General features: G+C 36.0%; 1 protein-coding gene across 8 annotated transcripts in view; it reads right to left on the bottom strand.

The window, feature by feature from the left end:
* Positions 1 to 24,207, bottom strand: part of NEO1 (neogenin 1) — a 238,963-nt gene that overhangs the window by 151,599 nt on the left and 63,157 nt on the right. For all 8 annotated transcript variants that reach the window (XM_060005644.1, XM_060005649.1, XM_060005650.1 and 5 more), the window contains 3 exons: positions 15,805 to 16,122; positions 9,881 to 10,156; positions 6,773 to 6,926 (listed from right to left, as the gene is read on the bottom strand). In XM_060005644.1, coding sequence (XP_059861627.1) covers positions 6,773 to 6,926; positions 9,881 to 10,156; positions 15,805 to 16,122 — 748 coding nt within the window. The remainder of the gene's footprint in view (positions 1 to 6,772; positions 6,927 to 9,880; positions 10,157 to 15,804; positions 16,123 to 24,207) is intronic.

The raw sequence follows: 24,207 nt of genomic DNA on the forward strand, positions 1-24,207 counted from the left end.
TTTTATGTTCATATTCACGGGGGATACTAGTCTGTTGTGTTCCCTTTTTGTACTATCTTTCTCTGGTTTTGTTAACAGGGTAATAGCTTCAATTCCTTCTCTTCTATTTTCTGGAAAGATTGTGTAGAATTGGTTTTAATTCTTTAAACACTGGTAGAATTCTCCAATAAAACTATCTGGACTTGCAGACTTTTGGGCGGGGGGTTAAAATTACAAATTTAATCTACTTAAGAGTAAGAGGGTTAACTCAATTTATCTATTTCACATTGGGTTAGATGTGGTAGTTTGTGTTTTAGAGGATATGCTTTGTCTAAGTCATCAAACTTACATGATGTATAGTTGTGTATAGTATTCCCTTATTACCCTTTTGATGTTTGCAGGGTCTATAGTGGCATTCCTGGTTCAGTCCTAATACTGATCATTTGTGTCTTCTCCCTTTTTTTTTCCAGTTCACTGATTCTTTCCTCTGTCCCATTAGTCTCTTGCTGAGCTCATCTATTGAGTTTTTCTTTATTTTAGTTATTGTCTTTGTTCAAAATTTTCCATTTAGCTCTCCTTTAAGTCTTCTCTTTCTTTTTGAAGAGACTTTCTATTTATCTGCTGAGATACTCTATTTTTCCATTTGTTTCATGTGTGTTCGTAATTCCCTGTTGAAGCATTTTAATGATGACTGTGTTAAAAATCTTTTTAAAATATATCTTTATTGGAGTATAAATGCTTTACAATGTTGTGTTAGTTTCTGTTGTACAACAAAGTGAATCAGCTATATGTATACATATATCCCCATAACCCCCTCCCTTGAGCCTCCCTCCCACCCTCCCTATCACACCCCTCTAGATCATCACAAAGCATCAAGCTGATCTCGCTGTGCTATGCAGCAGCTTCCCACTAGCCATCCATTTCACATTTGATAGTGTATATATGTCAATGCTACTCTCTCAGTTCATCCCAGCTTCCCCCCTGCCCCCCCATCCCAGGTCCTCAAGTCCGTTTCTACATCTGCATCTTTATTCCTGCCCTGCAACTAGGTTCATCAATACCGTTTTTTTAGATTCCATATATGTGCATTAGCATACAGTATTTGGTTTTATCTTTCTGACTTACTTCACTCTGTATGACAGACTCTAGGTCCATCCACCTCATTACAAATAATTCAATTTCGTTCCTTTTTATGGCTGAGTAATATTCCATTGTATATATGTTCCACATCATCTTTATCCATTCATCTGTCGATGGACATGCTTCCATGTCCTGGCTATTGTAAACAGTGCTGCAATGAACACTGTGGTACATGTAATTCTTTGAATTATGGTATATGCCCAGTAGTGGGATCGCCCGGTCATATGGTAGTTCTATTTTTAGTTTTTTAAGGAACCTCCATACTGTTCTCCATAGTGGCTGTATCAATTTACATTCCCACCAACAGTGCAAGAGGGTTCCCTTTTCCCTGCACCCTACCCAGCGTTTACTGTTTGCAGATTTTTTGATGATGGCCATTCTGACCGGTGTGAGGTGATACCTCATTGTAGTTTTGATTTGCATTTCTCTAATGATTACTGATGTTTAGCATCTTTTCATGTGTTTGTTGGCAACCTGTATGTCTACTTTGGAGAAATGTTTATTTAGGTCTTCTGCCCATTTTTGGATTGGGTTGTTTCTGCAATACTGAGCTGCATGAGTTGCTTGTACGTTTCGGAGATTAATCCTTTGTTGTTTCATTTGCAATATCTTCTCCCATTCTGAGGGTTGTCTTTTTGTCTTGTTTATGGTTTCCTTTGCTGTGCAAAAGCTTTTAAATTTTATTAAGTCCCGTTTGTTTTTGTTTTTATTTCCGTTACTCTAGGAAGTGGGTCAAAAAAGATCTTGCTGTGGTTTATGTCAAAGAGTGCTCTGCCTACAATTTCCTCTAAGAGTTTGATAGTGTCTGGCCCTACATTTAGGTCTTTAATCCATTTTGAGTTTATTTTTGTGTATGGTGTTAGGAAGTGTTCTAATTTCATTCTCTTACATGTAGCTGTCCAGTTTTCCCAGCACCACTTATGGAAGAGGCTGCCATTTCTCTATTGTATATTCTTGCCTCCTTTGTCAAAGATAAGGTGACCATATGTGTGTGGGTTTGTCTCTGGGTTTTCGATCTTTTTCCACTGATCTATATTTCTGTTTTTGTGCCAGTACCATACTGTCTTGATTACTGTAGCTTTGTAGTACAGTCTGAAGTCAGGGAGTCCGATTCCTCCAGCTCCATTTTTCTTTCTCAACATTGCTTTGGCTATCCGTGGTCTTTTGTGTTTCCATACGAATTGTAAAATTTTTTGTTCTAGTTCTGTGAAAAATGCCATCAGTAATTTGATAGGGATTGCAATGAATCTGTAGATTGCTTTGGGTAGTATAGTCATTTTCACAATGTTGATTCTTCCAATCCAAGAACATGGTATATCTTTCCATCTGTTTGTATCACCTTTGATTTCTTTAATCAGTGTCTTATAGTTTTCTGCATACAGGTCTTTTGCCTCCTCTAAGATCAGGAACAATACAAGGGTGCCCACTCTAACCACTATTATTTGACATAGTTTTGGAAGTTTTAGCCACAGCAATCAGAGAAGAAAAAGAGACAAAAGAAATCCAAATTGGAAAAGAAGTAAGACTGTCAGTGTTTGCAGATGACATGATACTATACATAGAAAATCCTAAAGATGCCACCAGAAAACTACTAGAGCTAATCAATGAATGTAGCAGGATACAAAATTAATGCACAGAAATTTCTTGCATTCCTATACACTAACAATGAAAAATCAGAAAGAGAAATTAAGGAAACACTCCCATTTATCACTGCAACAAAAAGAATAATATACCTAGGAATAAACCTACCTAAGGGTGCTTTAAAAATCTCTGTCAGGTAATTCAAAGACCTGTCATCTCAGTGTTGGCATCAATTGACTCTCTTTTCTCTTTTGAGATTTTCCTTGTTCTTGGTATGAATGGGTGATTTTCAACTGAAATCTGGATATTTGGGGCATCATATTATATAAGACTCTGGATCTTACTAAACCTTTTGTTTTCAGCTGGCTTCTTCTGACACCCAGAGGAAAGGGGAGGTGCCACCTCATTATGTCAGTGGAGGTAGAAGTCCAGGTTCTACACTCAGTCTCCACTGATACCTGAGGGGGAAGTGGGGACTCCTCTTTACCCCTTAGCAGGGTTGGGAGTTCTGGCTCCTCACCAGGCTTCCACTGATACTGCCCCCCTGGCTGGGTGCAGTAACAGTAACTCATTACTGTTCCCCACATGGCATCCAATGATACCATGAAGAGAGGGTGTCAATGCTACATGGTGCTGAAAGTCCTGACTCTCTACAGGCCTCCTCTGATACCACTCCAGTGGAAAAGGGAAGTTGGGAAGGAGTGTCTCTTATTGCCAGGTGGGATAAAAGTCCAGGCTCCCCGTGTGTCTCCACTGATACAGCAGGGGTGGGGGCCTCAATACTTCCCAGTTGGGATGAAAATCTTGGCTCTCTACTTAGCCTCTGACACCATATAGCAGGGAGGATGGGAGACCTCATTACAACCTGGTAAGGATGGAAGTCTAGGCCTCCCACTTGGCCTTTGCTGGCATGGGAGAGGATGGGGCCACAGTTTCTTATGTGGTGTATGGCTGGAGTAGGAGCGATTATAGTCTAACAGTTTTTATCTTGCCAGGCTGCCTCTTTCCTGGTCTTTTGGCTAGAGAGAGCACACTTTTGGTAGAGCTTTTCTTTTTATGCCTAGTGGTGTTTCCAAGTTATCAGCTTCTTCAGCTCAAGCTGGGACATACGAGGCAAAAACAAAAACCAGGGAACACACCATCATGGTGTTCCTTCGGTCTAAAAGCCCCTAGCCAGTCAATCTTCCTCTCTCCATCTTTCAGAGTCTTCTTATGTTTGTTTTACATATAATGGCTAGAGTTTTTAGTTGTAATTAGCAGGAAGAATACAGAAAAATACTGTTCAATCTTCCCAGAAATGGAAGTCCTCTACTTGTTTTTTAAATACTCTAATTTTTCTACTATTGTCAACTGTAATAACATTAAGCATCTTTATAACTATAACCTGTTCTTTTGCAGCTGGGTTCTAATCTATCATTCCACTAAAACATAACATTATTTAATTACTAAATTACATTTTGCTGTCAGTCACCTTGTACTTTGGCATCTGTATTTTCTAAATTCTCCCCCTTTCAAATAAAACTACTCAATGAATGGGATACATTTCCACCACCACCTCCACTTCAATACCTATGTTTGGTTTGGATCGGAACAAATCTGATCAAAAGATTAAGTAAATATATCAATTCTTAAGACATTTATAAAAGCCATGGAAATGTTTTAAAATATTCATTTTCAAAGAGGTCTTAAAATTAACGATAGAGAAGGATGTCCAATAATTTAAGTTTTTTTACTAGACCCAGCCCAGTTACTACCTGGATTTCTAGCCACTTTTTCCTTTCAATTTCTAAATTTCTTTCTAATTTGAAGTCTAAACAATTTATTAACTAAGGTCCATCTATATATCTCATAAGGCCCTGGGAGAAACAGATATTTTGAGTAATTACCTGCATCTAACCTGAAGCACTCTTGTGTTCCATTCATCTACTTACATTTTCCTATACTACATTCAGATATTCAACCAAAATATACTGGTCACCACTATCCTTACCCAATTATATGCCAAGCACTGTGCCAGGGTCTGGAAACATCAATGTGAACAACACCAACAGTATCCTGCTCTTATATTCTTCTGAAGCTTCCTGAGACAGTGATATATCAAAGCAATGCTTCTCAGACTTTTCTACCATATAACGCAAGTATTCAGAAGCCTACAGAACTCAAGGTTGGAAACAGTCTACTCAATCTTATGTCTCCTATTTATCCTTAAAATTCAGAGTAATATTACTAGGAAATTACTAAATTTGCCTTAATTTTCTTCATAGCACTTATCATAAACTAAAATTTCATACGTTCATATGATTATTGCCTCACTCTTCAGCACTGGAATACAAACTCCGTGAGAGCAAAAAACCTCTATTTGGTTCACTACTCTATTCCCTGCTAGAATAGGGCCTAACGTAATCAGCATTCAATAAATATTTGTTGAATAATTACTGTATAAACAAATGAGAATCACAGAAATTCTCACTTTTATTTCTTACTTAAGAAATCAAACTCTTATATCATTATTTATCTTCAGAATGTACGTCTATGATTATGAAATATAAAAGTTTTAAAAATAACCTAGCTCAGCTTTCCCATTCCTGATACTTTGTTCTAACATGCAGCCAATTAAAATTTCTACTCTAAGAGCTTGAAATTTGTATCCCCTATTTTAAGGTTCCTTATGTTTCAGGTAGCGTAAGTTTAAAATAATTCCCTTGAAGTCTTAGAAATTCTTTGCATAATATTTAGCTGGGAAAAAGAGTGTGGAAAAAAGGAAGTAAAATACAGGCAGAAGTTGGTGACTGCATAGGTGTTCAGCAAGAAATCAGATGATACTGAAGATGATACTCTCAGTTTTGCTAATGGAACAAGTGAGGAACAATCTGATTGTATTCTAGCATCCCCACTGATCAGTAAAGGTTGATCACTAAGCTGACTAGTCAGATATCCCCTTCCATGTCTTGTTTACTGAACGACACAAATTAAGATTATCTGCTTACTTTGAATTACTCAACTGCGAAGCTCTATACTTGCTCTGTCCAAATCAATAGCCACTAGCCACATGTGGCTACTGACACTTGAAATGTGGCCAGACTGACTCAGGAACAGAATTTTAATTTTATTTAATTTTTATTTAAGTGTAAAAGTTGAAGCAGCATTAAACACAAACTTCACTGTTTTGGTAGAACTAAATTTCCCTTTCACCTGTACACTGCATAAATTAGTATATTTAGTAGTGCGTGTATACTAGAAATTTTAATATTATATATGTATGTGGCTTACATCACACTTCTATTGGAAAGCACTGCTCTAGGACATTGGTTCTCAACTGGGGACAATTTTGTTCCCCAAGAGACATCTGGCAATATCTAGAAACATTTTTGGTTGTCACAGCTTGGGAGTGCTACTGCATCTCATGGGCAAAGGCCCGGGATGTTACTAAACATCCTACAATGCACAAAACGACTTTGTTTTGTAAACAAAACATACCTAACTACCACCACCACCACCACCTCAGTTCTCTTACCAAAATACAACTGAGAAAAGTATCCATTACCTAAGGAAGTAATGAGGGGGGTTGGGAGAGATGACAGGTGGCTGATGTCAACAGAAAAGGCTGGTGTGTAAGATGAAAATTTTGTGATCATACAAGGAAGCTGGTATGATTTTAAAAGGCAAAAACAAAAGAATGAGGAATACATTTTCTTTTATTGTTTAAGTAAAGAAAAAAAACTACTATCGACAAAATGCATATGAGAGTAAGTGAGACGTCTCAGGTAGTCAGGATCAGAAACTCTTGCAACAATTTAGGGAAGGAGGTCCTAAGGCCTGAATTTAAGTGTACTGCAGCTCAGAAAAAAACAATGGAATAATTATCCCTTAATATCTTAAAAGCATTTTTTTCTTTAAACATCCTAATCATATACAGCAATATAAACATATTTCAAGAATGATAAATGAGCATCATGATATAGTTAAATAAAAATGAAAGATATAATCGTTTTAAAATTAATCAAGAGTCCCAAATAAGATCAGATCAAGTCTCACACTAAGGCTGAAAAGGCTTTTAGGCAGACATTTTTACCTTTCCGTGTCAAGCGCTTCCTCATTTTTCATCCATCTAATGGTTGGAGTAGGAAGTCCTGAAGCAACACATGGTAACACTGCACTCTGACCAATGACTCTGACTAAGGAAGAAGGTTGTTTCAAAAATACCAAGTTTGATGTAACCTCAGGATCTAAAAAAAAAAAAATTAAACAAAAGACAATAATTAAGAAAGCACTTTACCACTTTAATGATAAAGAATGGCAAATTCCTATTCAGTCTGTGTGGCTTTATACAACAAAATAGTTTAAGCAAAAGTGACAAGAAAATTCCATTTAAATTAGCAAACATTTCTTAATAATTTCCATGTGCAAAACTTTGTGCTAGGCTCTCTGGGGGCCTTAAAGATGTATAAGTTATAGCTCCTGCTTTCAATGTGCTTACTGGTCATCTGAGTGAGATCTGACATGAATCCCCTTCATTTTAAAAGGTAACATAAAGTAAATGCTTCATGAGTGGTACAAATAGAAAAAAGACTGATCAAGCTCAGGACCTTTAGCAGTATCCTCCCCACTCACAGGGATACCATAAGTGGTTTCTTTTCCTTCCCTACACCTGTGTGTTACTTCTGAAAATCTTTGATCTTCATCGCTTTGACTTTCTCACTTAGACTGTCAAACCTTTGATTTTATAATGGTGCAACTAACAGGCTACCACTATACGTGTGTTCACTTCATACAGCTGCCCTCTTATGAGCATATGAAAAGGCCATACTCGTGGGGTAGAAGATAGGGTTCTCTACTAGATGGGGGTGCTATTTCTAATGTTAAGTTTTGAGAAAAAAAGACTGTTCTCAGGCAAAGAGATGTGACTCTTATCCCCATACTCTTAGAAAAAGATGTTCTATAGCCACAACCACCAGAGCTGGCCTTAAACTTATGTAACCAATCGATGACAGTTCTGTAGCTATGGTAACAAGTAAACACTGTCTAATAGTTCAGTACAACTCGCTTCAGTGAACATGCCTTTGAAAGCCAACCAATGAGTTTAACCAATGCCTTTAAAAGTCAGCCATTCAGTGGTGGAATCCCTTGCTTCTAAGGCTGACACTGCTCTCATCTCTGTAACCAACCACAAAACATGCTTCTATTACTGACATCAACCCAACCCAGCCTCCTAACCAACACACCAAGAACAATGTCTTCCCAAAAATTTTATAGGAGATTAGCAGTTTGCATTATTCAAGACGACTACGCTTTACAAGCATAGCTCTCCGTTAAGTAAACAAAACATTCTGTACTTTTTGTTTCAGATATTTCATGGTGGCTCATCCTTTTGACACCAAGAATCTTATTTACTTGAATCTGGTTTTAGGATTTGCTTGACTGCTACCACAGATTTAGAGAAAAAAATATGACCTCTGTCTGCTATCAAATATGCCCTCTGTCACATAAAAGCAAGTCAGGAAGTAGGCAGGAAGACATCGCTATATAGCAATAGTTCTCTTTCACCTTGAACTATTTACCTAGAATTAATCAAATTTTGATCAAAACAAACAAATCTGAACAAATATTTATTGGCTTCTATGTGCCAGTTACCATTCTTGGCAGCAGACAAAATTCCCTGCCCTAGTTGAGCTTACATACTAATAAGGGGAGAGAGACAACAAATAAAAGACATGGTATGTCAGCTGGTGATATGTTCTCAAGTAAAATGAAGGGGGAAGGAGAAAGTGCTGGGGCACAAATGGAAGACTGTTGTTTTAAACAGTGGTCCAAGAAAGCTTCACTGATAAAGTGATATTTGAGCAGAGAGGTAAGACAGTGAGTCAGGCAGAGATATCTGAGGGAAGAGGAGTCCAGGCAGAGAAAACGGCAAGTAGAAAGACCCTAAAGCAAGAGCATGTTTGGAGTGTTCTAAAAACATAAGGTGGCAACAATCACAGAGTGAGGGAGAGAAGGGTATGAGATGTAAGAAGAGAGATGGGGAAGGGAGGTGGCATTAAGGTTATACAAAACCTTACAGGCCAAGGACTTTTAACATTTGCTCTGAGATGGGAAACCATTAGAAGGTTTTACGCAAAGATGTGACATGATCTAATAAACATCTTAAAAGATTAACTGTGGCTGCTGAGCTGAGAATACACTGGGATAGGAATGATAAGAGCAAGAACGATGATGACAAAGGAAGAAACTGCATTTTAAAAAATCAGTTCAAGGCCCATTAGGAATACTCTCAAGAGTGGCTGCTCATAACATTGGATAACATTGGCCTCCCTTTGCAAGCCAATCCATAGGCTAAAAACATGCCTACAAAATGGTTATATATAAAAACTGTCCGAACAATGTAGGGATGGTCCAACTCAGATTTGAAATGAGAAATATGGAAAGAATCAGGCATGTAGCAGTGCGAACAGAAGCTGAAAGGTCATGAAACACCAAGAGGGTAGAGGGACTATGATGAGCCACAAGTGAGAGGACATTACAAGAAAGCAGAAGTTACAGAGCTGAGAAAAGATGCACAAAACAGATTATGAGGAAAGCCAGTAAGGGCAGAAAGAATGAGAACCCACAAAGAGAAGGAAAGACAGAAAGAGGAGCGTTCATTAAAATGGGGGAGCATCACAAAGATCCAAGAACTCTTGCTCACCAGTGTCTCTAGAGATGCTGTACTAACAGTTACTACTCTGCCCATCCCTTATATGAACCAGCCTGAGTGAGTCTCTGATTCTTATAAGTAAAAAGACTTAACTACAAAAACAACCCTATTACAGGGAGGTAAGAGAACTATAAAAACAACCTTATTACAGGGAGGTAAGAGAACTATAAAAAGTATGCTATTGGGGGAGAGAGCAGAAGATAGAGGTTTGACAAAAGACACAGAGCTAATGTTTCTTTGGCCACGAAGAATGCCACAGATACTGAACATACTTTACTGCTTGGTAAATTTTTACTGACCAACACATTTGCTAAAAATCTGTCTGGTATGTTTTCTTCTTTTGTCTCCCTGTAAGAAACTGAAACTCTTTATGCTGACATTAATATCTCAACCCACACCTGTAACAGTGTTTATTAAAAAAAATTCTAACAGAACAATTTTTATCCATTAATAAACATAAAACCATCAGTGCTGATAATAATCTAATACCTGGAAGAACTTTTAATTCAACTTCATCACTATACTTTGGTGGTCCACCACTTTCAACTATGCAGCGATAGAGTCCCCCATCTCCTTCAGTTGCGTTGCTGATAACTAGTGTTCCACTTGGAAGTTTGGTAAGTCTATCATCCAGAAGAAGAGGCTGTCTGTTCTGTTCCCACCTCACAAATGGGACCAAATCTGCATTAACTTCACAATTCAGAATTGCACTGTTCCCAACATAAACCGAAGAAGGTTCTGGTTGGCTGGAAAATCTTGGAAGACCTAGACAATAAAGAAAACGAGAAAATAAAAAGTAGTTAAATATTACTTTAAAATGTAGTCATAGGAACCAGGAGCAAGTCAGCCGGTGTGGCCACATGTGTAGTGGAACCAGGGTCAAGAAGGTCCATGGGTCAGGATATTGGCTACATACAGGGATACAGATCAAGTAAATAAATGTACTAGGAATAACTGGAGTCAGATTCCTCACAGTTGAAGAAGCAAGGTACAAATATTAAAAGCAGAAGGGTAGAATAAATCCCATGGTATTGCACTAGAACAGAGGTATCAGTGTAAACTTAACAGTTTTATAAAACTATAGATGTATATAGATAGATGTATATCTGGATATAAATGTATATGCGTAAAATATATATACGTTTCATATACAGTTATTACAGATACACACACACGCATACTAACTCTGGCCAGAGAGTCCAGAATCAATGTCACTTCAGTAGCAATGTGTACATACGGTGACCTAATCATGATTTCTAAATACTATTCTCCACTAACGCAGCTTGGAGAAATGGCTGATTCTAGGACTGGAGTAGGGAAAGAACAATATGAGTCTGGAAAATCTTGTGAGAGAAAGTAAGGAAGTATCTAAAGGATAACAGGGACATATCAAAAGGACACAGAAGTCAGATCAAAAGGAGTTTCCTCTGGCTAGATCTGGGATAATGAACATTAATGCAGGAAGAATCAAGAATGGATGCTAAAACTAGTACGTGAAAGTTGGATGAAGAATAGGATATTTACAGAGTATCAAATTACTTCTTCCCAAAATACTTATTACTAATTAATAAAAGTACAAAGTATTTATTAACTTTAGAGTAAAGAAACATAGTACAGACAATCTTAACCAAGTAATAAAAGTTAACATCACCAGTAATGGAACAAAACACCACATGCTTCCTGATATGATGCACTAATAATACAGCATCACTTCTGTGATATTTCTCCCCAAAATGCAAAATCTAAATCTATTCATGGAGGAAAATTAGAAAATCTGAAATGAGACAAGGATAAACTGAAGAATGGTTTGAGATCGTAAGAATCTAAGGAGAGAACTACTAAGTAAAACTTGTAACCCTGAACCAGAAAGGAAGGGGGATGATGGGGCAAAGTTTCTGCTTTTGTTTTTTCTGCTACTTAGAACATTATTGAGACAACCAATGAAATATGAATTGTATCTATGGATTAAATGATAGAATTTTATTAAGGTTAATTTCCTAATATTGATGGATGTTTACTTAGGAAGAGGTCCTTGTTTTTAGGAAATACACACAGAAGTATTTAGGTTGGGGTAACATCTGCAACTTACTCTTAATGGTTAAGAAAAAATTTTATGTGGGTATGTGCATATTAGATGATAAGCAGATGTGGTAAAATGTTAACAATCGGGTAATCTGATTGAAGAATATATGAGATTTCTTGGTTTCATTCTTATGACAATTCCACAAATTTAAAATTATTTCAAAATAGAATATTAACCAAAAAAATGTAGTCATAAATACTTTGTAGACGCCACAGAACGTAATGGTTAAGAGCAGATATACAAGGATCCACTGCTCCACATCCTCATTTGGTACTGGCGTGCTTTTTGACTTTTAGCCACTCTAACAGGTGTGAAATGGTACCCCATTGTGGTTTTAATTTGCATTTTCCTAATGATTAATGATTTTGAGCATCTTTACATGTGATATCAGCTACACCTACATTTTCTCTTATTAAATGTCTGTTCAAGTCTTTTGCCCATTAAAAAATAGGGTTGGGGCTTCCCTGGTGGTGCAGTGGTTGAGAGTCCACCTGCCGATGCAGGGGACACAGGTTCATGACCCCGGTCTGGGAAGATCCCACATGCTGCGGAGCGGCTGGGCCTGTGAGCCATGGCCACTGAGCCTGCGCGTCTGGAGCCTGTGATCCGCAACAGGAGAGGCCACAACAGTGAGAGGCCTGCGTACCGCATTTAAAAAAAAAAAAAAAAAGTGTTGTTTTTCTTTTTATTGTTGGTTTGTAGTAGTTATTAAAAATATATTGCAGCCATGAGTTCTTTTTTAAGCATATACTGTGAATATTTTCCCCAATCTGTGGGCTATTTATTTCTAAAGGTGCCTTAGATGAGCAGAACCTCTTCTTATAATAAAATCTAAATTATCTTTTTTTCTTAAAAAAAAAAAGAGCAGATATACAGAAAAAACTAGTGGTTAACGTGGGGGAAAGTGGGGTGGGGACACATGGGAGGGGGAGTGGAAGGTACAAACTATTGGGTATAAGATAGGCTCAATGATGTATTGCACAACATGAAGAATATAGCCAATAATTTTATAATAACTGTAAATGGCAAGTAACCTTTAAAAATTGTATAAAAATAAAAAAAAAATTTTAAGTGACTCTGATATGCTCAGAACACAACAAAATGTTTCTTCAAAGACTAGCAAACATTAAATAATGAGAAACATAATTCCAGGTTTTCTAGTTCTATGATAGTCAATTAGTCTATATGGAAATGACACACAGGTTGTCTAGCTCTGCTACAAATTTTTTCTTATTTTTTATTTCAAGGGGATTTTTGAAGGAAAGAAATAAAGATAAAATTAACCAAATATCTACTTTTCAGAAATTGGAAAATTAGAAGCAAGAATTAACAAAGATAAACAGAAACTAATAAAGTAGAGGACAAAAGGAATCAAATAAAACCAAGAACTAGTTCTATTTTTAAAAAGTCAAAATATTCTCCCTCCTGTGCTCTCATGAAAATGAGTAATTTTTTAAAATATACACCCACAACAACATATGGGAAGTTGGCAGACAAGAGATTTCAAAAAGTTTCTGGATAGGGAAAGCAGATGGAGGAACTAGTAACTGACATATCGAGGCAGAAAACGCTGCAGCTTCTTTTGCTCACGAGTAGGAGGCCAGTTTGTCCTGCTGTCTTTGGAGAATTGCAGGAGAAAAGAGAGAGAGTGGGAGTGAGGCATGGGATTGACAAGAAGGGATTAACAGTGTGTGTATTTAGACTACCCAGTTACCCCACCTTTGGGCACAAAACACCCACAGCCAGGGGACTGCCCAGGCAGTAAAAGAAAAATGTCTGCTGTGGAGATATGAGACAGCCCAGAGAAGAAGACCTGTCACATTTAATTCTATGAGCTATCTACTTAGTGTGCTTTCAAAAATTCCCCTTCTTGTTTGACTTAGGCAGAGTCAGTTTCTATTGCTTGCAAACAAAGAACTCTAACCAATAGTTTTTCAGAATGGCAATTTAGCAGGAGCGTATCTTTTTTTGGCAGCATTTTTTTAAAAATAGTTTTACTGAGGTACAATTTATATGATAAAGGCTACCATTTAAAGTGCACAATTCAGTGGTCTTTAGTATATGCAGCGTTGTGCAACCATCACTATCATCTAATTTTAGAACATTTTCACCATCCCCCAAAGAAACTTTGTATTCACTTGCAGTCATTCCCGTTCCTTGTACCCACCCCTTTCCCACCCTCTTCATGACCTCATTCCCCCCATCTCCAGTCGTATTCTATTCTACAGAAATAAAGATTTGCAAAAGTTTGTTCACTATACTACTGTCTATAAGATCAAACAATTTTTATCCATTAACTATTCATCAAAAAGGGAATTTTTAGATAAATCACAATATATACAAATACAATGGATACTATGCAACTATTAAGAAGAACTTCTACTCATGTCTTAGCTTAGATATTATTTCCTCCTGATACCCAGGCCAAGAGCAGGTTAAACAAATCTCCTACAGAATGTTGTATGCAGCAAAAGAACTTGGGTTTTGTATTAAAATTGCCTATTTACTTAGATATTAGGTCAAAAATGTTTCCTAAAGGATATGAAAGCTAAAAGGAATGATGAACAAACCTAGCAGAGGAGAAGAAAGAGAAGAAAAGGTGGAGGACAGGATTAATAGGCAGTGAGGAAGCCGTGAACAAAGGTCAGAGGCAGAGGATGAAAGGAAGTGAAAACATTCAGTACTGCCAGAGCCTAAAATGAGGTGAGGGTGCTGATGGTGGTAGGGGGCAGGGACAGAAGCAGAACGGAGTGTTAGGAATGAAGCTGGAGAAGTGGAGGTAACCTCACGAAAGAACTCAACAGGCCTGTTAAAGAGTTTAGACATTAACTTGATGTTGTTTACTGGAGAGCCACTGAAGGGTGAGAAAGAGTGCTCTGACCACACAGTGGAGACTGGGTTGGAGGAGGGAAAAAATGAGGTGGCAGACAGTTACAAGGTTGTGATGAGGGATGACCAGGAGTAGCCTCAGGAAGGAGCATGTGGATCAAGTACAGAGGAATTAGGAAGCAGAATTCACTCGATTTGGTGATTGGACGTGGGGGACAGCTGAGAGGAAGGAGTTAAGATCAAAAGCCCAGCTTAAAATGTGAATGATAAACAAAGGCTGACCTAAGTGACATTATAGGGGCAGTCAGTCATAATGCTAACTTATTTATCAACATTTTGGAGAAAGTATGGCAAAAAGATTTTTAAAGAAAGAGAAGAAAGAAAAAAGAGAAAAGGCAAACTGTCAAAAGGCCTGATTCTTTTCTCCTTTTATTTTTCCATCCTCAATCTGTGATTATGAAATAATTACAGTGGCTGTACATCACACTCAAATTCAACTTTTGAGTATTTGGCTGCAAAGAGAAAAAGAGCCATCACACTCTGAATGAACAAGCAAATACAACCTGTAGTGAGTAGGAGGTGGGGAGCCATGATCCAAGAGTGGGAACAAGATGGGAAACTACTGTCTCAGTCATATTCTTTGTTCACATGTTAGCATTTCACCAAGGTGAGAATAAATATAAGACTTAAAGATAAAACAATTTTTGTACAATCTGACCCTTAACAGAAACTTACTTCATCTGGTTCTCAAGTGTAAAAACACTGATCTGAGGACTATAATATCTACTGCAAACACTATGATCTCTTTAGGAACCATAGCTTATCTTTCTAGATCTTTAATTGTTCTTACACTTTCCAACATTTTTCAAACAGGAATGCGCTAAAAGAGAGTGAATTTTTCTCTTTACAACCTTCTGCTCTTTATATATATACATATATATCCTACAGATTTTTTTTTTTAATTTTTAGTTTTTGGTGGGCCTTCTCTAGTTGCGGTGAGTGTGGGCCACTCTTCACTGCGGTGAGCGGGCTCCCCACTACGGTGGCCTCTCCCGTTTCAGAGCACGGTATCCTACAGATTTTTAAATATTCCAATTAAATGTCATTTCCTTGGTTAAGGCATAAAGAACCAAGACTGACTCATGCTAAATGGTTATGTGGGTAGGGTAAAAGTTCACAATCAAAGTGACAATTTTCCTGCACAACTTCTTTTGCCATTTCCAAGTTAAAAAGATAAAAAGCCCTGGCTCAGTACTTCTGATAGCAACTTTAAGCCATCTAAACCATTAGAAAGCGGAAAAGTGGTATAGTTTAATCCCTACAGCACTGATCAAGTCCTAGCATAATCCTATACACCTGGTATATGCTCAATAGATACTTGTTAAATGAGTGTATTTGCTGTAACCAGTTTAATGAAAACTCTAAGACAATACTGCTTCCATCAAGATTTACCCTTTATAAAAAATTTGAAAATACAAATAAATTACTCAACAAAACTTACCTGCTACTGTGAGCTTGGCTGTTCTGCTGACAATAGTTCCAAGACTCTCAACAGTGGCCACACACTGATAATAACCTTCATCAGGTTTATTGTGTTTGGAATGCACCACATTGCTAATAAATAAAGATCCATCTGGGAGAAGCTGGCGTCGATCGTCTGACACTAAGTTTAAAAAAGTTCCATCTTTTTTCCATTCAATTTTTGGAGAAGGCTCAGAATATGCTGAACAGTTTAGTATACCAGAAGAGCCTCTAACTGAGAGGGTATCCACTGGTTCCACCAAAAAATAAAATGGAGTGAATGTCCGAATGCTGGATCCTGCCAAAATAATAAAGAAAAAGAACAAAGTTAAGCAAAACTTTCCTCTACTACTGCTGTAAGAAAATATAACATGTCCAAAAATTATTCTTAAGTGGTTCCCCCTTAGGTATGATACACAAATACAGTCATTTCACTATGAATATCTAATAAATAAAATCTGCTTTTTATTAGAAAATCAAAATTTGACCCACTTAGAAGAACATTAGGAAAAAAGACCCTGCTAGCAGAGATAATCCAACCTTGTTAGATGATGTGAGTATCTAGTAAAAGTTTTATTTCAAACCCTACAATGGGATTTAAAAATATTTAAAATTACGGTATTCAAAGTGAAATTTTCTACAGAATGTAAAGGAGGTAGAAAACTGAAATGATTCTTTGTTAATACAGTATCTCTTCTATGTTTACCAGCTGTATTTCTTTCATAAATTCACTATACACACCCTTTGTCCATTTTTCTAGTGGATTATTCATCCTATTGACTAAAAGCAATTTTTGGACATAGCTATCAAGTTTTGTAAATGTTCTTTTTTCTACTTTGATATTATGATTTTTTTGTTATAAGAAAATATATTTTAACTACATAAAAGTAAATCTGTTACATTTAAAAAGGTTTTCTTTATCGCAAGAATATTTTTTAAAATTCAGCTTTGTTTTGTGCTAGTACTTTTGTGGTTTCATGTTCTATATTTAATCTTCATCTAGAATTCATTTTGATGTAAAGACCACTGGAGGGATCAGGTTAATTTTTCTAAGTCTTCAGCCAGTTCTTTGAACATGGAAAAAACATAATTTAAAGAAAACATTTGCTATAAACCCTATATTCTCAGCCAGAGAAAGCTTTCCAACTTAGTTTTACCTCTTTTTTCCACGAGAACTACTGATCAACTCCTTTGTGAACAACTCGAGTTGGAATCACATTTCTTCATATGAACAAATGAAACCAAGACTTTTTCAAATATACATCTACACAGCCCTTTATTTATAGGTTACTTACATTATGAATTTAAGTATGACACTAATTCTTTATTACCTAATAAAAGAATAGTTATAAATAAATATGAAACACACTGGCAGAGGAAAGGAAATAATATTCACTTGGTTTAACATTTTCCAACACTTACAACGATAAATAAATTCCAAATAGACTAAGCACCCTTTCCCAAACACCACGAGGGGTTTCAATCCCCATATGATGAATATGAAACTGATTCTTCAAGTCCTAAAACTCTTGAAAGTGAGCTTTAGGAAATTTTCAGAAGTAACCTACAGTAATTTGCTTCTTATTACGATAAAAATTTTTATACTGCATTAATTTACTGGAACTATAGTAAAATAAATCAAAATATAAACTTCAGGGCAGTAAAAAATGGTTAAATAAGAAAAATTACCTTTATACCTTTTCTGTATAACTATTAAGTCTTCATTACACCACCCAAATTTAAACTCAGAGATATATTAGATTGGCAGTTAAATTATGCAAATTAACAATTTAAAATAGTCATTAACTATATTAATAAATAAAATTAATTTAAAAATTTGGACAAAGTCTTTGCCATTTGACAAAAAATACAAAAAAATTACACCAATATAAATATTTTACAGTTTAATGTTTTATCTTGGTTTTATTTCATTTAAAAAGCCTATGTCATATCAACCAAGTTGAACAAAAGAGTATATGTGTTCAAAAAATTAAGAAAAAATTATACTCATTAAAGTTTACAAATGCCTTTGAAAAATCAAGGCACTTCAAAATTTTACCAAAAAATATCCATCCATTCAGTATACTTAGAATATAGCATTCCTTAAATATTTACATTTATCATCTTTTATTTTATTCTCTCAGCAGGGGGTGACCTAAGATAGTCTTCCTTCACTTAAAATCTCTCAAAGGCTTGCCACTACTTTTTATTTAAAAAAATCTAAATAAACTCCTTAACTGGCTTGCCGCATCACTCTGTGATTGGTCTCTGCCTCCTCTCCAGGCCCCTCCCCTTGAATCGCTCTTCCTTCATCCGGTAAAGCATGCTGCACTCCTGTCAGTCTCATACAACATCTGCCCTCTTCACACAAGCTATTCTCACCGGCACCCCTCTCCAATTAACTAGTCTTCCCTCAAGCTCAGCTTAAATATCACTTTCTCAGAAAAGCTATCTGTCCCTAAAGCCCAGGCAAGATTAGTTTGCCCTGTTACAAGCAGGCATGGCATACAGTAATCTACCCACATAGCACTTCAAATGTATTAATCTTTAAATGTTTGTAACAACTTGTTAAGGCATAGAGAGTTGCAAATTTTCTTGGTTCCTGGTACCCTTATTTGTTCAGTAATTTTTTTCATGAATTCCTTAGGCTAAAAGAAATACCTAAGAGTTCTGGTTGTTAGGTTCAAATGAATGAATAAATACTTGTGTCTTAACAAGTTAGTACCCGTTTGAAAAAATAATACACATAAATTGAAAAATATTTTAATTTCATCTTTCAGTAATCACAATTACTTATGGGTTGTGTGCACCTACTGGGCTTTGCACAACTTCTCAAACCTTGAAATCCCATTGGATATTGCCATCCTCATTTCCTGTTCCACACATTTCTGCATGATACTTGCTTTTTATCACAGTGACCACCAAAAACCCAACTTCAGGAAGATATCGCAGCATCAAGATGAAAGCAGCACAATTAAATGTTGAACTGTGAACTACCTTGACCTAGAAGTTTACATGGTGTCTAACAGATATGTTTCCCTAAAAAGTCTGAAATATTCCTGTAAGTTCACTGAGGTGCTGTGGGGTATCTCAGGGTACAGTTTGGGAACTGCAGGGTTACGATCTATCTTTCTCCAGTGTTTTTATTCACCATATTCTCAGTGCCCACCTAGCACAGTGGATGGTATCAATCTTTAGATTATACAACCAGATAACTTCTAAAAACTTCCACTGCTTAAAGTATTAATGAGACCACAGGTTCCATTCCAATACTAGGCAATTAGTATCACTCTCTTGCACAATAAAACTTACTAACAAGCAGGGTTTTCGTTAATTTTGATGAGCTTTTAAAAAAAATTATATAGAAGAGCAAAGAAAACCAAGAAGAGTCAAAATAATTTAGAAGAACAAAGTAAAGTAACTGCACTCATCAGTTACCAATATTTATAAAGCTACAGTAATTAAGCCACTATGTTCTGAAACAGGGTAAAACAGAGCCACGTAACAAGCTACAGAGCCCCAAAATACAGCTATATATATTTGGAAACTTAATATGCAGTAGAGATGGCATTTTGGGAAAAGGATGAATTACTCAACAAATGTTACTAGGGCAACTAGTTATCCACAGAGGAGAAAACTGGGACATCTACTCACAACATATAATAATAGACACGTGTTTCTGTGTATCAGGCACTGTTCTAAACATTATTTACATAGTAACCACACAATCTTCACTACTACCTTATGAGATAGGTACTATTATTATTTCCATTTTAAAGAAGGAAACTGAAGCACAGAAATGTTAATTAACTTGTCCAAGGTCACACAGGTATATAGTAAGTGACAGAACCAGAGTCTGTGATCTTAACCACACTACACCACCACTCATATACATATAGAAAAATACATTCCAGACTTATGAAAAAATTAAGTCATAAAAGTTTTAGGAAAATACAGAGAGAGAGTACCCTGGAGTTAGGCAACCTTCTAAATCAAAATAGGAAACCTTAAAGCTAGAGAAGATAGATTTGCTTTACTTCACTGTGTTTAAATTAAAAAACAAAACAAAACAAAAAAACTCTTGTATGGCAAAATACCATAACAAAGCAAAAGAGACCAGATTGGAAGAAAATATATCACATATAACAGATAAAAAATTTAAAAGGTCACACCACTCAACAGAAAAATGGGTGAAACTGTGTTTCAATAAAACTTTATTTACAAAAACAGCAGGATGGATTTGATCTATTGGCTGTAGTTTACTGATTCCTGCCTTAGAATATTTAGCAAGCAAAAAACGAGTAAGCTACGTTTCAATTGATCTGAAATGAGTTCTGTGAAAAATGAACAATGCAGGCATATGCATATGATTGTAGGAGCACTGAGAAACATAGGAAAGTATACACCAGGTTGTTACGACCTGTCACTGGGAGGGGAAAGATGAGAGGGGACTGGTGGGGGATGGGGGGACAGGGAGGGAGGATAAAAATCCCCAAGCACAAGTAAAACAATTTTGTGATAAAAATCAGCTTGTATGTAATCCACTGATAAATATTATAAACATGTATGTGGTAGATATGGGTGTATGTTTACACTTGTGTGAATACCTAAAGGGATAGGCTTAACTAGTCACCAAAATGGGGATCATCTCAGTGTGGTGAGATTTCAGTTGCTTTTTAACTATTTCTTTCATCTTTGGTATTGTCTGAATATTTTACATTAAAAATAGTATTGTTTCTTTAAGCAGAAATAAAGCTATTTTCATCTTTATATTTAGTGTACATAGGAGGGGACAAGATGAAAAGTCTGGGGTATATTCATATACTTAGATTGAATGATTGTCAAAATACATATATTTGTTAAATAAAAAACATTCAAGTTTTAAAATGTGTATAAGATGACCCCACTTACATTAAACTATATGTACACAGGTATATATATATATGTGTGTGTGTGTGTATGCATATAATTAAATGTAAATATAGAGGGAAAAGTCTGGAAGAAAAGTCAACAGAGTTTTCTCCTGGGGAGAGTAGCAGGATTGAGCTGCTGATGGAGAGTGTACAGGGAGAAGGCTTTTTACTCCATGGATTTCTGTATTATTCACTTTAAAAAATATGAACAATTGCTTATGCATTCTTGTCATCTTTTTATTCTATGACAAAAAATTTTTTGTTGGTGGTGGTGATTAATCTTTTGTTGAGGACAGAGGGTTTATTTTTCAAAAGATCCATCACCATTGTCTTTAACCACTTTTCCTTTGTCACAGTAGAAGAGTTATCAGACACTCACTCCCTGGCTGACTTTGTATAAAAACTGTCCTATACTCCTCACCAGGGTCCTGATTCCCTATCCACTTAAGTTTGCTTAATTTTAGTTTACTACAACCAGAGTCACTGTACAAATTATTCTGAAATAGGCTTAATGATTCTATCTGATCTCTTCTACGTTCTCAGTTCTCTGCAAATTTCTCACTTCTTAATGGAATAGCTCTCACTTCTTGATAGACTATTCCTCACTTTTTGATAGAATATTTCACACTTCTTGACAGAATTCCATCTTGTGAAAGGAAAATATCCACAGGGAACTCATTTCAGTTGGAATCCCCCCACCCCCAAATATCAACAAATCATAACACTCACTGCACACTTTAATTATGTGGCCAATAATTATTCTAAATTTACTGTACCCAGAGTAAAAAAAAAAAACCAACAAAACACCACATAGTATATAAATACTAGCAGAAATAAAATGATACCTAGCTGTCTTATTGCCCAAAGAGGTTCAAAGTTATTGACAGTAGCAGAAATACAGAACAGAAGGGTAAGCAAACATTTTTAAATACCTACAAATATAAGCATTCTGTAGAATGTTATTCATCCTAGGAAAATTATCTCTTCACTATAAGCTAAGAGACTAATGTTGAAGGACTTCATATTTCTTTTACTCCTTAACATTACTTTTGATCATCCCAACCCATCCAGTCAGTCTCTAAATCCTATATTTCATCCTTCCTGAGCTCTTGGTGTCCACTATCTCCATATAGCTCAGGCTCTCTAGCTTCTAGTTCTCAATTTATAATTAAAACATTTAAAAATTAGAAAGTTCAAATAATTCAACATTCTAAGGGCTCAACCAAATACATTCATGTTATCTATTAAGAAGAACAAACAACACTTTAGAGTTAAATGTTTTCTACCCCGTTTTGCTATACAGCAATCATTGCTCCCCTCTCTGCCTCACATAGCTAATTCCTCCTCACACAGCTAATTCCGCTAAACTGAACTACTGAGCATGCAAAACTCCTTTCCTGGGGATTTCAAGTAAGATAAGTGGTTAGTAGTTAATATTACATGGATGATTTTAACTGTGTGACAAACACATATGTTTTGAAAAACTTTTATGGTACAGATATACCATAAAAACAGCAAATGTGAACTTCTAATCAAAGCAGGGTCAGAAATTCTTTTTCAAGATCATAATATCCTAATCGGTAACATTTGATTGTTCTAATTTACAGCATCTACCTTCCCCACCACTCCTCAAAATGAAATTATGTGAATTTATTCAATAAACATTTATTATAGTAAGAGTGCTTTCCTTTTCTTCAATTTTCAGCCTTCCTCCTCTTGCCCTCCCCCCGCAAAAACAGCCATAGTGGAAAAAAACTTTGGTAAAATGCAGTCAGGCAGACATGGTTTCGAATCCTAACTCTGCTATGCTAGTTAATTTCTCTCTGTATCCAAAATTTTCTCCCCTATAAAATAGGAAAAATAATAGCTTCCTTTTAAGGAAATTTCTGTGAAGACATGTGTAAAAGCACCCACCTCATTACTTGGTCCTCAATAAACAGTAACTATTCATAGTTCAAAAGCTTACAATATTTCCCCCCAAACTGCTAAAATCTAGGACCTCAGTGTTCACCAGTCACATTTTAGAAATTGTTATGCATAAAATATGGACCTTATTTTTTTACTTTTAGTCACATTTTGACAATTATGTATAAAATAATGTGAAGTGATCTTAAAACTCAAGTGTGGTCATCTTTCTTCTCTGCCTAATCTTTCAACAGCTTCCTATTACAGCTAATATAAAATCCAAATTCATTACCACAGCATTCAGAAGGGCTACAGGATCTGGTTCCTGCCTCTCTACAGCCTAATCTTACATCACACTCCTTCTAACTCAATAAACTCTGGCCACATAATTCAATTTCTTGAACAAGCAGTTTTCTTTCCCATGCTGAAGTCTTTGCATTTGCTCTCCCTCTGCGTGAACACTAGCTCCACACCACTCTACTGTCACAGGGCTAGCTTTTTCTCTTCCTTCACGTTTCAACCCAACTGTCACTTCTACAGAGGCCTTCTCTGACAACTCTCTCTGAAAAAGTCTTTTATCCTGCCCAACATGTGCTCTTCTCAGCATTTAACTTTGTTTTTAAGGGCCTATCTTCCCAACTAGAAGGCGAGACTACAAAAGAGTATTAAAGTGACCCCTCGTTTGTCACTGCTACTTGCTATTTGTACCTTGGTTTGTTCTTGTGTTTTGTTTGTTTGTATCCTTTTCAGAATCCTACAGGTTTGAAGGGTGGGTGGGCCAAGATGGAATTCAGTATTAGTGATTCTGAGTGACTTTGCATAACATCAAATCTCCACTGTTTTTTAAGATCAGCTTCATTCTCAAAAATTTTATATTCAGATGATTTCAAATCTGTCCTTTGTAAAAATGTTTTAGTATCACTTTTTAAAGTGTCATAAATAAATAATATTAATACCTTATCATTTCCATGTGATCAGCAAGAAGACTAGGTACAATCTGATAACCTACAAACAGTACCACTAATGTTATGAACAGTTAACTGAAAATTCTCTAATTCTTAGAAAAAGTATGTTAATAATAGTTAACATGCCAACAATATTAGCAATACTTATATTACACATCAAAATAGAGGGAAAATCTGAATTGGTCAGTTTTCATTCTGCTAGATGAGAAAAATATAAGAATTTTTATATTAACTATATAGAACTTCTATTAACTATATAAACCTTCATGTTTAGATAGTTATCTAAACATTTTATAAGCAATTTTTTGTTATTTGTGGCCAGAAGACTGTCCTAAGAGTAATACATCTCACTCAGTACTTGATGGGTCTTCTGAATTTCTGAAACAAGAGTTTTTTTCAGTTCCATTTTTGCATATTATACTGAAGAAAATATAAGCTCAATGATAATATAATGCGAATATTAACCTGGAGGTGAATCCAAAGATCTGAATGGTGACAGTTTTACGCTGTAATTCAATACTTCTTTGATTGTTATGGTTCATACTTTTCTACCATGAGCAGTAGTGTTTTGACTACAAAATGTTTTATCACAATAAATTG

This window comes from Delphinus delphis, chromosome 2, assembly GCF_949987515.2.
Source record: "Delphinus delphis chromosome 2, mDelDel1.2, whole genome shotgun sequence".
Classification (NCBI taxonomy): domain Eukaryota; kingdom Metazoa; phylum Chordata; class Mammalia; order Artiodactyla; family Delphinidae; genus Delphinus; species Delphinus delphis.